This window comes from Aphis gossypii, chromosome 1 (assembly GCF_020184175.1).
Source record: "Aphis gossypii isolate Hap1 chromosome 1, ASM2018417v2, whole genome shotgun sequence".
Lineage (NCBI taxonomy): Eukaryota > Metazoa > Arthropoda > Insecta > Hemiptera > Aphididae > Aphis > Aphis gossypii.
In genome coordinates, this window is record NC_065530.1 from 55,680,907 (window position 1) to 55,696,958 (window position 16,052).

A 16,052-nucleotide genomic window follows, 5' to 3' on the forward strand; every position below is an offset into this window, starting at 1 on the left:
CGCGGAATTCGTCGGGGATTTTGTTTTGTTTTTATTATTACTATTCTTACGCGCTCGCCGTTCTACTCGGTTACGACGACGCCGCCGCCCATAATAGTATTATTAATATTGTATTTATGAATCATAATTATTTATTTTATAGTCGTCCCGTAGTACTAATAATTCATCACAACTAAAATATTAGACATTAAACTTCAACTATATTATATTTACAATTTACTATTATTTTCGGCTCGAGTGGGGGTTTTCGTCGATCGATCCGATCGCTACGGTATCGATAGGAACAACAAAAATATTATTAACTAATAGGTATATAAACGCAGTTGCACAACTCGCCCCCCTCCTACAAAGTTTATAAATATAAAAGTTATGATCGCGATTCGCGAGCTATAAGCGGTCTTCCAATGTCGGCTTCGCCGTATTTATATATCCTTTGGTATATCTACGCTTTGGCCCGGTACCTAGCCTTTACAGTTTACACGTAGGCCCGTCCCACATCACTCATCACTCACTTATTATAATATTATTATCGGTGTTTGTCTATTGCTTCGCTACCTATAACTGTTGAGTAAGATTTTGATCTTTTGATTTTTCTGTATACGTTATTTACTTATTTCTTAAAACTTTATTATTATAATTGAATAGAGCTGAATGAATATGAGTGATATGATCGATACACATAAAAGTCATAAAACGGCTGCAACACTGCTACTCGGGAACTTTGAAAAAAAAATAGTAAATTGGTGAGTGATGAATGATGATAATAAATTATACAAAAAAGAGGTCTAGGATTTCTAAGATATAATTACTTTAATTATTAAACCCATATGTAACAAGATTTTTAAGTTAAATTTATAAACGTCCTTTTATAATGTGTATTGCTTATGTATTGTATTATAATATACTCCTCCGGATCCTGAACCTCTTTAATTATATCTTAATCCTTAGAAGTGGTTAAATAGAGCAGTAATAACTAATAAAGAAATAAAAAAGATCAAATGGACCAATATCATCTTGTAATCATTACAAGAATTTGATGTTATTAAAACATTATCTTGCTTTTAGATAGGTAGACATCTATATTATTATTTATGATAAATTATACCATTTTAAACCAGAGTTCACATGATATTCTTGAATAATTGCTGGTATAATCAATAGGCTATTATTTTCTTTTTTATCTTAGTATCATTTCTTTATCGTTTATTATTTGGTATTGTAATTTGCTTTATTGCGGATGAGGGAATGGGGTGTGTACCTACATTGTATACACAATATTATACACTTTGAAAGGACATTGCATGTATTATTTGTATTACATTTTCAAACCTTAGGTATTTAAATAAAATTAAAAATGGAATGAAGTTTTAAATATAATATAGAATTTTGAATCTGTATCTATTAAAGTCTTAAGTAAATATGGATATTAGTATTTTTATCTATAGTTATTGATCTACAACCTATTAGGTTGTATTATAACATGACCATGGACCATGGTATTATAAAATATGGAATTAAACAAAACAATAGTTTATTATATTATAGTTAAAACATCTGTATAAATTAAACATTAAATATTTAAATGTATGACTTACGAAGTATAAGTCACGGTTAAATGATTTTGTACAAACAAAAAAAATAATAATAATAATAATAATTTTGTCATAAATATTTTAATTACACAGTCCATTAATTAAAAAATGATTATTTAAGAACAGCCGCTATGCATTATGAATTATGATTAAACTTGAACATTTGTACTGAAATAATATTAATTACAATTTAATTTCCTTAGGTCGAATTAAATTTAATCACAGTAGAATGAATGGGGAAATAAAAATTAATTTATTCGTCGATTGACTATACATATTTTAGTCATATTATTTATCAATGCGTATTGCGTATATTATAAACTGCACAATCGTGTAAAAATAAATGCGAAATTATTTATATCTACTGCGACTATATTATATTATTAATAGATGAAGTATATTGAATTATTCATGTTTTTTTGGTGATAAATATTGTTGTATATATCATGTATACACAGTATGCTGTATGTGAACTAATAATTATTATAATTTGTCAGTTTGTCTATTGTTAAAAAAAAATTATTGTTTTAACATAATGTAGTGGGTTGAGGAGAACGCAATATAATCAAGTAACTATAGTCTATATGTATACTATAATATAATATTAATACTATAAATAAAGTTTTTAACTGTGCCACTGCATTTGTATAATTTGTTAACAAATTAGCTACATAGTCGAACTATTTCTAATCTTCGTTTGTTATTCAATGGTAAATACAGCTCCTAATAAATATTTACTTCTCATTCCGATGATAAATTAACATTAATTATCATCTATAATGTATTAATGTATTATTATAATACAAATTAAAGTTTTATATTATTTAATGAATTTTTTTTTTATGAATATTGAATATTTTTGTTGTTTCATAATTTGAAAAATTGGCATTCCTCACTTTTGAATCCCCTTGGCTCTTGGATCGATTATTGTTAGTTAATTAAGTACTTTGTAGTTACGTACCAGTAGGTACTTGACTAGTGTCAAGATCTGAGTTCGATACTGCTCCGATACTAGTAATGTATTCCTAGAATATCGTATATCAGCATTACTGATAGTTCAAAAAGTTACATGTACCTACGTTAAGTAACATTTTGAACTATCGATTTTGAGTCGATACGTATTGTTGATACGCCCAGATTTCTTCTTTAAAAAGCCAAGTTGTATTCTACGTGTTGTACTATTACGTAGGTACTACAGCGATTGAGCAATCGTTTTTGGTTTTCAGTACTGTTGATTTTTCTCTTGAACAATCTACCTGCACAATATAACGTTTATTGTTTAATCCAACTTTCATAGAAATGGTGCATCACCGTTTGAAACTTTGAAATCGATTTTTGATGTACCACAATAAATCTACACATTGTTCCTAGTTTTAAGACTGCCACCACTCAAAATACAGTTCTGAGGAAATTAAATTTTAAAATGTTTTCCAAAATGGTTACTTTTGGTAAGCTTTAGTTTTTATATTTTACAATTATCCATGTTACCCGAAACTTACAATATTTTTGTATTGATGTTATTCTATTTAGTTAACACCCAGCAAAATACAGAAAAAATAGGTTATGGTAGTTTAGCAATAAGAATTGGAATAACAAAACTGCCATATTTAGTTTTGAGGCACCACATTATCAATTAATTGTCATATCACTATAATCAATATTGTCATTATTAAGATTGTGGCTCATATAACTAAAGGTGATAATTTTCAATGCTATACCCATAAACCGAAATGAGGCAGTTTTTTTTTGTTTGCTGATAGAAATCTAGTTGAAAATTTTTAAGTTGAAATGCTTCAAATAAAAATGAAGCAGTCATAATTTATTATGTTAATCAATAAAACAAAATATACACAATTTATAACGAAATAAATGTGTCAGAAAATAATATACTAAGGAAATGGAGTACATTTGATTGCCTATCTGTAACTGCTGTAATCTCGTGTCGTCATCTATTACGATTAAAGGTATGGTTTCGTTTCCGATTGAAAATTTGAAACTTCATTTCGGGGGTCAACTATTTTGTTCACACCTATTTTCATACGTGACGACGTCCAGCGACAGGCGCGTACACAAAAAAATATTTTGGGGGGGGGGTTTTGGTTTTAAATTTTTATTCTTATATAATCTAACCTAAGGTTATAAATAATAAAACTTATTTCCTGAAATTTCGGGGGGGTTTGAACCCCTAAAACCCCCCCTTGTGTACGCGCCTGTCCAGCGATCACCATACATTGGGTATAGGTCTGAATGTTTGACATTTATCTTTAACCCGAATCTTGATTCTTGATGTATAATTGATTCTAATCTTCAGTTAAGAATTACGTTTTTCAATAATTTGATGTTTAAAAAAGTATACAATATGTTTGTTGTTCATCAAATAAAAAAATTGCCAGGACTTATATTTGCTTTCAATTTTCCACTTTGTTATATCTATCAAATATTAGCATCTCAAAATTATATTATGGTCAAGATATAGGATATATTATGCCATAGGTTATTGGACTAGTTAGATATTACAAAAAATATTGTCGTGTGATAATAGAAAATACTTAATAGGTATTTGATAAAATTTAAATTAGAAGTGTTCCACGGAAAACCCTCTTATTGATTATACTTTCATAAATTTTTAAATATAGTTCATAAAATACTTAAATAAATGAGCTTGGATTTTTTTTATTTTTGGTTTTTGCAGTAAAAATGATACATTTGATAAAAAATTAAGCAACAATTTTCAAAATTGCAATATTTCTGAGATATCTAAATCAAGTTGAAATAATTTACCCGAATAAATTATAATTATGTGATATGATATTACCTAGTATGCTTAATAACAATTATACTAAATTAAAAATAATTTGTGACAATGATATAAGTCTTCCGGGACCTTGGTTATAATATTTTAAATAATGGGTTAGTTAAAAATGGGCAAGCCACCGTATGGAAAAATATTTTTGCGATTTGTTTATCGCTTTTATACTTGTGGAAACTACCAACTGCAGTGAAAATCGAAAAATAATTTCTATAAAGTATCAACCAGATGAAATTTTTGATCTAAAAAGTTTCTGCTTACAACTTCTAGATAACTCCTTTTGATCTAGACCAGTGGTTATAAAGAAATAATAAAAAAAAAATAAATAAAATCCCATCTTTGTAAAATCTACAGCAGTAGTAATCACATTGTTAGAAATGAGTATGTTTATAATGCAGTAGTTATATAAATAATGTAAAAATAAAATAATTATTTTACTTTTTACCAGGAATATCAATAATATCATAAATTGAACACACGTATTTCCTAAACTTTTAAAATGGTATTATAATATAATATTATTGAGTGATTTCTGAATTATTAAGTTTTAAAACTATATGCTAATGATAATAGTCTATAAGACTTTTATAAGATATAGACTATAGAGGATATAATGATTTGAAAATTAATGTCATTATGTACCTAATATTAATTTATTAAAATTTAATAACTATGACTGATCGTTTGATTTTCAATTTAAATAAAAACAAATGTTCGTAAATATTATCCTCTGAATCAATTTATAGACTTACAATAAAATACATATAGCGTATTTATAATTTAAAAAAGTTAGTATTACTATTTAGCAATTATAGGTTCTTATTAAATGGTGAAAATTTAAGTATTTGAAAATGTAATATTTAAATATTCTTAAAAATCGAAATTAGGACAAGTGCATTACCAACCAAAGAATAAATAACAATAATAATGATAATAATAACAAGTATATGTATTAATAATATCAATTCGTAAAAATGTAATGAGTGATATTATATTGTACAAATAAAAGCTTATTATTTTTTTTTCATTAGGAATATTATTTAAATTAATTAAAATATGGAAGAATTTAAGTCTAAAATAAATAAATAACAGGCATATTCGTATTTATGAACGTGTTATTTTAATGGCATATTTTAAGCCAAATAAAAAAAGTACTTAAATTATAATGTAATAAACTATTAAACTTATAACAAATAGTTTTTTTAAAAATAATTAAAGTGCAACAAACTAATAAGTAAATGTTTGTAAAAAAAATATATTTACTACTACCTATATTTAATATTAATTTTTAAAATAACATTATTTTATTTAATATAATAATTAATAAGTATAAGGTATAACGCCGAATGGGCAAATACGATGGCATTAATGTATAAATAGATTTCTATCTATTATATTATATTATTATTAAACAAGTATTCCGGTAGTTTGATTCAATTCCATGGTGTTTTCCGTGTTCGTTCTGTTTTCGTAGTCTACGTTTTCGGTTGTAGTGGCAATTGTATTTTGTGGTTCCTTAGTGTCCTCTTTTGTTATGACGTCCACGTGCTTAGCCGTGGGTTTTCTAGATATTAGTTTTTTGCTCATTTTCTTTTCATAATGCCTCACCGTCGCTGATTCATCAAAATCGCCCGCAGTATCACTGATTTCTTTGTCTGACCTGTCTTGAAGAATACCACTACCACCGGGTAATATTGGTTTGAAACCACCCTCGACTACTACGGTGTTTGGGTTGAAACCACCTTGTGGTTGGTGTTGTTGTACATCGGTTTCTTGTCTGCTCTGAATTGGTACGTAGCCAGTCATTTGTTGATTTTTCGGATGTTTGGACGAGGAATACGATACCGAAACGGACTGCGACACCGAAGTGCTGGGTTGCTGGACTAGTGGTTGCTGTTGCTGATAAAATATTGGCTTTTGCTGTTGATAGAACATTGGTTGTTGCAATTGTTGCTGGATGAGCGGTTGCTGTTGCTGTTGGAAATAACCAGGATAGGCCGAGAGCATAGGCTGAGAAATAGGGGGCGCCGGACTGTATTGGTTTACTAAAGGTAATGGCGATTGTGTGTTAAACTTGTAAACGGGTTTCTTGAATACGACAGAGTGATGAGCTCCATTAGGCATGGGTCCATTTGCCGGCAATCTCTTACCCGATACCCGGTAACCGTGTTTTACAGCGACCGGCTGCTTAGGGGTGAAAACCATTTGTGTCGGATGATAGTCTGGGAGAATATTAGGTTGCGCTTGGAAATTTGGAATGACTGGCTGTCTAATGGGTCTATAATTATTATTGTTAATATTGTATGTCGGTAACATATAATTATAAGTAGGAGATGTCACAGGTTGTGGACTGCCGTAGTGAGATTTTGGCATATAAAACGGCACGTTCCCATATGTATAATTTGAATTTGGATAAGCGTAAAGAGTGTTTTGTTGTGACGTGGCTGGTGGAAATTTGTAGTTATTATAAACATACTGATCGCGATTAGTTGGTGACTTATAAAAATCGGTTCTAAGATTTTCTTCCAATGCGCTAGGGATTAATGGCATATTATGCCCTTTGTGATCTGGTTGTAGGTCGATGTTATTTCTTAAAGGTTCATTATTATTAAAAAACTGTTTATTCTCTACATCTGGTTTTACTCTTGTTGTGTATTGAATGCTACCCCTGGACTGTAAATCTTCCGAAACAGGCGCACTAGGTTCAGAGTTAGGTTGTTCTTTATCACATGCATCTAATACGTTAATTTTCCAACCCAAGTGACGATGTGTGAAACACTAAAAAAAAAAAAAAAATTGAAATAATTTGTTAATCTTAAATTGTACTAAAAAAAAATTAAAAATATATATATTAATTATAGTATAATATATAAATGAATCTACAAACAAATTTGCATATATTATTATCAATTATATTTTAATAAATAAAAGTATTAATAAATTAAATAATATTATAATTGTTTTAAAATATTTAGTAAATTTATTGAATTTATAGACGAACGTGGGTTTAAAAAAAATATACATATTTATGTTTTTATATTTTAAATTATCAAATCATATGAATTACGTGGTAATAAACGGTGTCCGGTGTGTCTGCATCCGGAGTCCATTGTACTATTCCAGGATCTCCGTTATCACATGCCAGGCTTAGAGTTCTTTGATAAGCTCCAAAAGAAACAAATTCGTCTGCAGAAGGCTGTTGTGGATCTGGAGTCCAATTGCACAAACGACCAATACCTGTTGGGATTACTTCTCCTGATTTGCTAACGCTTACGCCAGCAAATATTCGTATGTTCTGTCAAATGAAAGGTAAAATTAATAAAAATATTAGCTATAAATACTGTACTTACACCAAGTGTAAATATGTTTAAGAAAGCACGATTTTAATGTGGGCAATAAAAAATAATTACATCTCTTTCTTCGGCTGTTTTGTAACCATATCCGCCAACAGGATCGTCAGTAATATAAAATGGGTGGTATTTCGCTGGTATTTCTGGATCTAATCCTCCTTCAACTACAAATGTGTATGTTTGTCCTCTAACGACATTTATTTCTGGTATGAGTAATCCATTTATGTACCATGAAATTCCCCATCCAACGTGTCCTATAAAAATAAAATAAAACGTTATTCACTTATAATTCATAAATATAAGTACCTGCTTAGTTTGTTTTATAAATTTTTGTATTTTTATCTGAATGATAAGCAATAACTGACCTGTAATAGCAGAATATCCATGTTTTCCTCCCGTAGGACCCATTTGAGCGTAGAACACACCATCGTCTGGTTCGTAACATTGAATGGCTGGGATATCCCATGCAACATTCTTTTCTACTGGGGCGGGTTTGGGAACCGGACGTAGACGAATTTTCTTTGTAGGGGTTACCTGAAAAATAAAATATACTCGTTTACGATAAGCTTACCTATCGGAATAGATAATATACGAAAAATCGTATTAACCTCTTTTATTGAACTTTGGCTGGTAGCTATAATATCTGCTGAACTTTTTACGGTTGTAACTTCGTTATGAACGGCAACCGATTTAGTATCTGTATCTGGTATAGGACAGTTCCATTCTGGTAAACGGCCAAAATCAATTTTTATCGTTTCTATAATAAATAAAACAGCATATTAGCTATAGTATACAATCATAGTCCTTTTACTGATAAGTTATAATTTTGGAAATAAATTATAAACAAAAATATATCAAAAATTATTATTTATTGTTTATTATTTATTTGTATTAACTTAATATATATATACAGTTTATAAAATATTAAAATTATTATAACTAAAAGAAAAATAAGAATAATGTTTTATCATAAAAATAAAACAGACCACTAGACTTAAGTATAAATTTAAAGTCACAGTATTAAGAACGTATGAAATATAAGCTAAGAAGTTATGATGTTTTTAGTGGGCTTTATGGGGCATAATACCTTGACATATTATATATTATTTTATAAATTCGGTCGTTTCAGCCTATGGTGTATTAAGATTTTAAAAATAACATAGACTTTTGTATTAAATAAAATAATATGTGGTACCTACATAAATCAAATATTAAATTTTTTTTTTTGCAAGAATTTATATGGAATATGGGCGTATTTAATTTGTTAGCGACTACAATAATATAATGTTATATAAAAAATATTATATATGGTACAGTGACGGTTCTAATCTCGACATGTATCCTTTGTATGCGTATAACAATAGAAATACGGTTATTGAATATGTTCGACGTCTATGTATGATATTATGATTATCTGTGTATACACTAATATAAATATAGGTAGGTATACAATACACAATGAAGTTCATTGGGTATGAATATGAATGTATCATATTCATCGATACATCTTTATAATATGATTGTTACTTATAGTTTAAATAATAGTAATAACATAATAAACTAATAAAAAAAATAATATTTTAAATAAATGTATACCTTTTGAGAATATCGGATGATATGAAACCTCGTGTTTGTCATTCAAAGGACCGACTGCCCAAATTATTGGCTGGCTTTTATTGGTCAATATTGGTAAGTCAAGATTATCTTTTGACTTTAATGGCCTCTGATATGTGACTATTGAATATCCATTGACTATTGCGGCATTCAATAAACGAACACTTTCACCGTCCGGACCCTAGAAAATATCATTTATTTAAATGTCTTATCGTTTTTAAAAAATCTGTTTGTGCCGCAATAATATCCACATGGACATTTTTCAATATAATAAACATATTATTAATTATTAATTTATTTCTCGCTTAAAAGACTACCTGAAATAATGTATAATTTAAAAAAATAACCATATTTATTTTAGTGTTATTCATAATAAGCTCATCAAAGTTAGAAAATTCTAAAATATCAGTTAATCTATTTAATTGATGTTTTAATAGTATTCAATAATTTAAACTACACTCAAACAACAACTAAATGTATTATGGATATACCTACATAATATAATACACATAAATACATAATACAAGTATAATACTATCATTATTATCTAATGATTAAAGAACTTAAATAAAATAAATCATCTTGAAAAAGCATCAAATATTAAATTGTGTTAAATTTGTTAAATGTTTAACAAATAGCAATTTGTATACCTGAATATTAGAATCGGGACAACTGCCACTGACTTGTCCAGTATCTTGTTGTACAATACACTGTGATTTATCCAATAAGTAATAATCTTGAGCAAAGCCACTGATTGTGGTTTGATCTACTCCGGCTACAACTACGTCACCTCCAACCATGCGATTTGATGTAGGTGAACCAGATATACCAAAAGACATGTATTGGTTGACTTCTAAAAATCAACAGTATATTGTTAATTTTGATATAATGTATTAAGTTATAATATTATGATTAATAAAATAAAAACATTGAATTTTAGACTTAATTATGTTGGATAAAAATATTATTACATTGTAGGAAAAGGAGGCATAAAAAATAAAATAAAAAACAAATACGAGTTCAGCAGTCTTTTTGAACCATAATCATAAGATAGTGCATTGCAATACAATATTATTCTTAAAAAATTGTATTGATAAAAGGAGATCCAATATAAATGTAATCTTTTTTATTACCTACTTAATATTATAAGTACACAATTATATTACATGGCACAGTTTGTTTAAAATTTTAATTTTATTAATGTACGGATTGTTCATTAATTCATTATTTGTAAAAATACTATAAAAGCAAATAAAGTGTGTAGAGTTTCATTAAATTGTATTCATTATTGTGATTACTAATAAGCATAACATTATATTAACTATTATATATAATTAATTAACAAATGATAAATTATTTATTGTAAGGTAAGTAATTAAAAATAAATAGATTTAATATTCTTGGTTATTTTTCATTAAACATATAAGGTATAGAAAAAAGATGGATAAATGTTAATTTATGTTTTAATTAAATTAAATCTATAAAAGCGGCTCTTTTTTAGGTACTTTACATTTTACAATAATGACTTTTCTTAACAAATTTTACTCTCATTTAAAATGAGATTTCATAATAAATGTTTTAAACTAATTTTTAATAACTAAAGGTACTAAAAATAAATAATAAAAATAAACTATTATTCAACTTCTACTGAATTAACATATAATAATTAATAATTGCCCAATAAATAAAAGAAACCAGGTGCATTATGTGAGAATAGTAAATCATGTGTGAAATTTGATTATGTAGTAGTTTTGGGAGGAAAACTGTGAGAAATATTGTTGATTAAAGCAATAATAATAATTCGTGATATGTCAAGATTGTGTAAGGTAATAATTAATATTAGACCAACGATACATTTAGTATTGAAAAGCGTGACGAAAAATATTTAAAAACAATTTTAATTTAGTGTACTAGTTTTGTATATAACCTTTGGGCTTTATTATAATACATATACATTATACATGTATATTTTGAAATTTATGTTGAAACCAGATTAGTAATTGATAATACATAAAATCAAGATAAAATACTGACGATATTCTTTATTTTAGTATTTGTATGAAATGTTTATTTCTTTTGTAACTGCAAAGTACCTAAATTGTTTAAATACTTAAAACTATTAAATTAAATACATTAAGTTATAATTATTTTAATAAGAAGAAATTCAAAAATGTTAACATAATAATCATTCAGTTTAATTTTTTCACCGCGTGGTGTGAACCATGGTACTTATGCGCTATAACATTTATGTATTTTAGAGATTCAAATAATTCTCTTGTAAAAAAAAAAATTAACTTATTATAAAATTAAAAAAATTATGGAGCTTATAAAGCTTAAAAAAAAATCGAGTTTTTAAACCGATTAAAATTGATAGAATGCAATTTTAAATTAAAATAAAAACTTAAGCAAATAATGTGTATATAATATATTTAATTATTTCCATCACCCAATGTCATATTTTAAATTGCTTACCTAATTTAGCAACCAGCTGAACTACAATGCTGTCACCTGCTATCGCCCAACGTACTTCGTATCCTAAAGGTTCATGGAGTACTTCACAGTTTAATTTTGACTAAAACAAAATAACGATGTTGAAAATCATATATTCATAACAATTAATAATATTATATTTTAATGTATAATGAATTAAATACGAATAATGTAAATGAATCATACATTGTTATGATTATTAAAGATCATAATGGAATGTTCTACCCCATGCGTATAACAGCATGTATATTATCGTATAGCATCGTATATTTTTTTCTATTTAATAATCGTTACTATGGTAACAAATATTTCTTAGATTTAATTGTATTAGTTGGGCATTATTTGTTTTTATTTATTTTTGAATTGTTTATTGTATAAACTATGTCATAGTTGATGGATTGTGTATTAAAAGTGCACATATTTAATTGTGTATAATATATTTTATGGATAACAGCTGCAGTATAATACGTTATTGTATGATAAAATATGTAATACTACTTTGACATTTTTTAACTGTATAATAGTAGATATGTTGATAAAATTGAATTTATTGTTTAATTATTTTTCATAGTAAATGTATACGTGTGTCTACCTACATATTGCATTTATAAGACCTATATCTACCTTATATCTAAAACATTTTACGACCGTTATAAAACTGTAGAATTTTCAATTTAACTGAATTCGTTCAATTAACAGCATTAAAAAAAAAAAATCTTAAATCAATTTAAGAGAAAATTCATCATATTGTGCTTGTTAATATTATGGTGTAATGAATTTAAATTTGTTTTTTAAATACAAATTATGTTAATAATTACTATGTTTTTTGAGTAAAGAAGTGTTACATTGTCTTTAGCATCTTATTTCGTCCATAAAATTAGGAGGTATAAGGTGTAACATTATTATTAAAGTTTACAAGTTATTATGTGTAGATAGATAAACTGTATATAACATACCTAATATATAGGTATGAAATTAATTTCTAGAAACCATTTCTCTATAGATTTAGTTTTTTCTTTTTATTATTATTTATTTAATGTTTATAATTGAATACGATCGTAAAAAAGACTAAAGTATATCAAAGAAATATAAAAATAATGTTTATTGACCGAGTATAGAAACCAGGAAAAAGGCAACTGCAAAGAAACTTTAGTGGTGCATAAACTAATTTGTGTTTGTTGGTATCTTTTAGATTAAATGTTGACTTGAATAAAAGTGAAATTTAAACAACCATCTTTCTTTTACTGCGTAAAAGTTATGAATACTACAAGATTATTTCAAATAAATTTAATTTCTTACACAACTCTTAAGGTGAAATAATTTAATCAAATATTTTACAAGTATGCGAATATTGAATTTTAAATCGTTGGTCAATGGTAATAAGTAAAAATGCTTTAAGTATACATAGACATATATCTATCTATCTGTCAATCTAGAGCAAAAGGGTTTATTTAATTGAATTATTCATTTGTATTCAATGTATAACCACTGTTGTCTGTTGGTCATAGGAATTGAAAGAATTGTTATCTCTGTACTCTTTTTGAATTACACCGACCTCCATAATGTATAATGATTAATATTGTGTATATGTCAGACAAGAAGTAGCTACAAGTATACAGAGATTATACGAAGCAATAATGATTATTGCCTTTCTTCTACGCATGCTAGTTAAAACCTCGTAGTTTATCTAGTTTAATAATGGGCGGTTGCTTAAAGAGAAACTGTAAAGAAAGTAGTATATATATATATACACGTATACACTTTTTGATAGATTACTTGAAATTGTTAGGCGCGCTTGTAATTGGACACCCGAGCTGAAAGAAAAAATCTTGAAATTGGAGTAAAAAAAAAAAAAAAGTAGAGAGATAGATAGAGTGAGTGAGAGGGGGGAAGAAAAGACACGATACCTTGCACTTTACAGTGACTATGCCTTACATTATTGGATTGGAATGCAAACTTACAAGTCATTGACAGACCTATCAAAATTTAAAAACGAATTTGTAACCGTCGGTTAGTGTTACAATCGCACAGCGAGTATAAAATAATATTATACATACAGGCGCAGTAGATACTATTTATTGTAATATATTATACTTGACGCGGAGGTATTTTTATTTCGTTTTATCGAATGCGTTCATTATAATATTATTATACGCATCCCACGTTGGCGCGTGACGGCGGATAGTGAAGGTGTTTGTTATTATACATGTATACTTTATATTTTGTTCTCTCGCAAACAGCGTAATGCTCTCTCTGCGGGTCGTCCACGGCGGCCCTCGTGGTGTTGTGCAATACATACCATAAAAATAGTTAGGTATACATAACGACAACATTGTAGCCAGCAATAATATAATGGTAGTAATACATTTCGTTCGAATTGAAGAGTTTGAATACAGCGCAATTGCCGTTTTGAAAACATCGTACCTATCCGCATACAAATGCATATATAGTCAGTGATAATGATTCGATCTAATATCGGTTGACGGACGAATGAAAATGCGGTATTATTGAAAACGTGTGAGACGCGTATGCGTAAGGACGTAAGGTCGTATACAATATTATATGAGTGTAGTTAAAAAAAATAAAAAACAATTTAAAAAGTCCTAAACGAACAACTCGTTTGTATGCATGAGGATTTTTCATTCGCTCGCTCAGAACAAGCGTGCGAAAAATGTCCTCTACACTATGCTAGTATAGCAGATGTCAAAAGTCGAAATTCGCTAAACTTTAAGTCATCAGTGTACCCAAGTACCTTACGTTTCTGTACGCGTTTTGATAACATTTACGATTTAAATACACGAATTAATATTTCAGTCTGTTGTAATTGACGGACGTGCCGCTGTAGTCGTTAAAACACTTCAAAGAAAACTTGTACAAAATATAGGTTTGTGTATCTTTATTCGCGGAAATACGTTTTTTGTGTCAATATGATAAATACTACCGTATTCGAGAACAATTATTTGTTTTGCGATTCGTCGAAACGCAAATTTATCTAAATGACAAAGATTCTAGATAATGACGGACAACGGCTGCAGACCAAGAATTAATGGATATTTATTACCGTTACCATCAGAGATACTAAAAAATTCTCATGTTGATCGCGTGTAGACGAATAATATTATTATTTTCAAATTTCAAGTAAAGAGCGTTTTTCAAAATGACTTTTAAAACGCGTTAAAATGGCGATTCGACGTGAAAAGAAAGGCCGCGGTCGTAGTAGCGTCGCCGAGACAATAGTTCACACGACGGATTGTTATAATAATAATAATAATAATAATTGGTCTCGCTCAAAGGTCACACACGACGACGACCGCGCGCGGCGTTCATCGTATAATATTGCATTATTGCGTAATGCGACGGGGTTAGTCGGGCGCGCGTAGGAGTCGAGCGGCGGTGGCGGGTGCAAAGAAGCGTCATCGGTCGCCGCCGCCGTCGTCGTAACCGGTACGCGCGGAGTCGTCTTCGTGGTCGGTTTGGAAAACAATTCGTGCGCGACGGAAATCGAAAGAAGAAGACTCGTTGCGTAATGACAGAAACACTACATAATATTATATTTTATTATTATTATCATCATCATTATTGTTGTTGTCGTCGTCGTTGCGGCGTCTTCATTTTCTTCTTGTTCTTTTGCTCGGTCATAATCGAGCTCACCGACCTAATATTATAATAACAACTTACTATATTATGTAGATAACGCAGCCGTACCCCTCGGCCGCGCGGAGGCGTCGCGAACGACGTATACTTCTTGAACTTATTGTATTACAATAAAATTTACCGGTGTTGCGTATTATTGTTGTTATTATTATATTATTATTATTATGACGTTGTTTGCGGTGTTACGATCGTTGTAAATTTGATTTTAAACATATAATATTATCATCTATCCGCGTTTGACGATACAGCGCGGGAACCAAACGTTTGCGATATTATATCGCGGATTTAGGTCCGGATGGAATCGTTTAGAATGCCGGAAATATTTTGGCGGGTCACAAAAACGTAAACGAAGATTATTGATAGTCGAAAATGTTATACGAGACTTGCTCATATTATCGCGGCGACGATCAAAATATTAGCGTCCGTAACATAATATTAAGCTCGGAACAAAAATTGAGAGTGACTTACACATATTACATGATATAATACGAACCTAATATATTTAGAATAATAGTTTTTAAATATTAAGTTTCGTAAACGCAT

The 16,052-nt window shown here is 28.6% G+C and overlaps 2 protein-coding genes across 2 annotated transcripts in view; one reads left to right on the forward strand and one right to left on the reverse strand.

Annotated features, from left to right (window-relative positions):
• LOC114127068 (PCI domain-containing protein 2) overlaps positions 1-16,052 on the forward strand; it is a 564,778-nt gene that overhangs the window by 150,150 nt on the left and 398,576 nt on the right. The window lies entirely within an intron of this gene.
• The window catches only part of LOC114127066 (protein Skeletor, isoforms B/C), a 32,422-nt gene continuing 21,699 nt past the window's right edge, over positions 5,330-16,052 (reverse strand). The window contains exons 7-14 of the mRNA XM_027991180.2: positions 11,838-11,937; positions 10,016-10,218; positions 9,348-9,546; positions 8,360-8,508; positions 8,117-8,285; positions 7,812-8,005; positions 7,469-7,696; positions 5,330-7,179 (exon numbers count right to left, since the gene is read on the reverse strand). Coding sequence (XP_027846981.2) covers positions 5,809-7,179; positions 7,469-7,696; positions 7,812-8,005; positions 8,117-8,285; positions 8,360-8,508; positions 9,348-9,546; positions 10,016-10,218; positions 11,838-11,937 — 2,613 coding nt within the window. The 3' untranslated portion in view covers positions 5,330-5,808. The remainder of the gene's footprint in view (positions 7,180-7,468; positions 7,697-7,811; positions 8,006-8,116; positions 8,286-8,359; positions 8,509-9,347; positions 9,547-10,015; positions 10,219-11,837; positions 11,938-16,052) is intronic.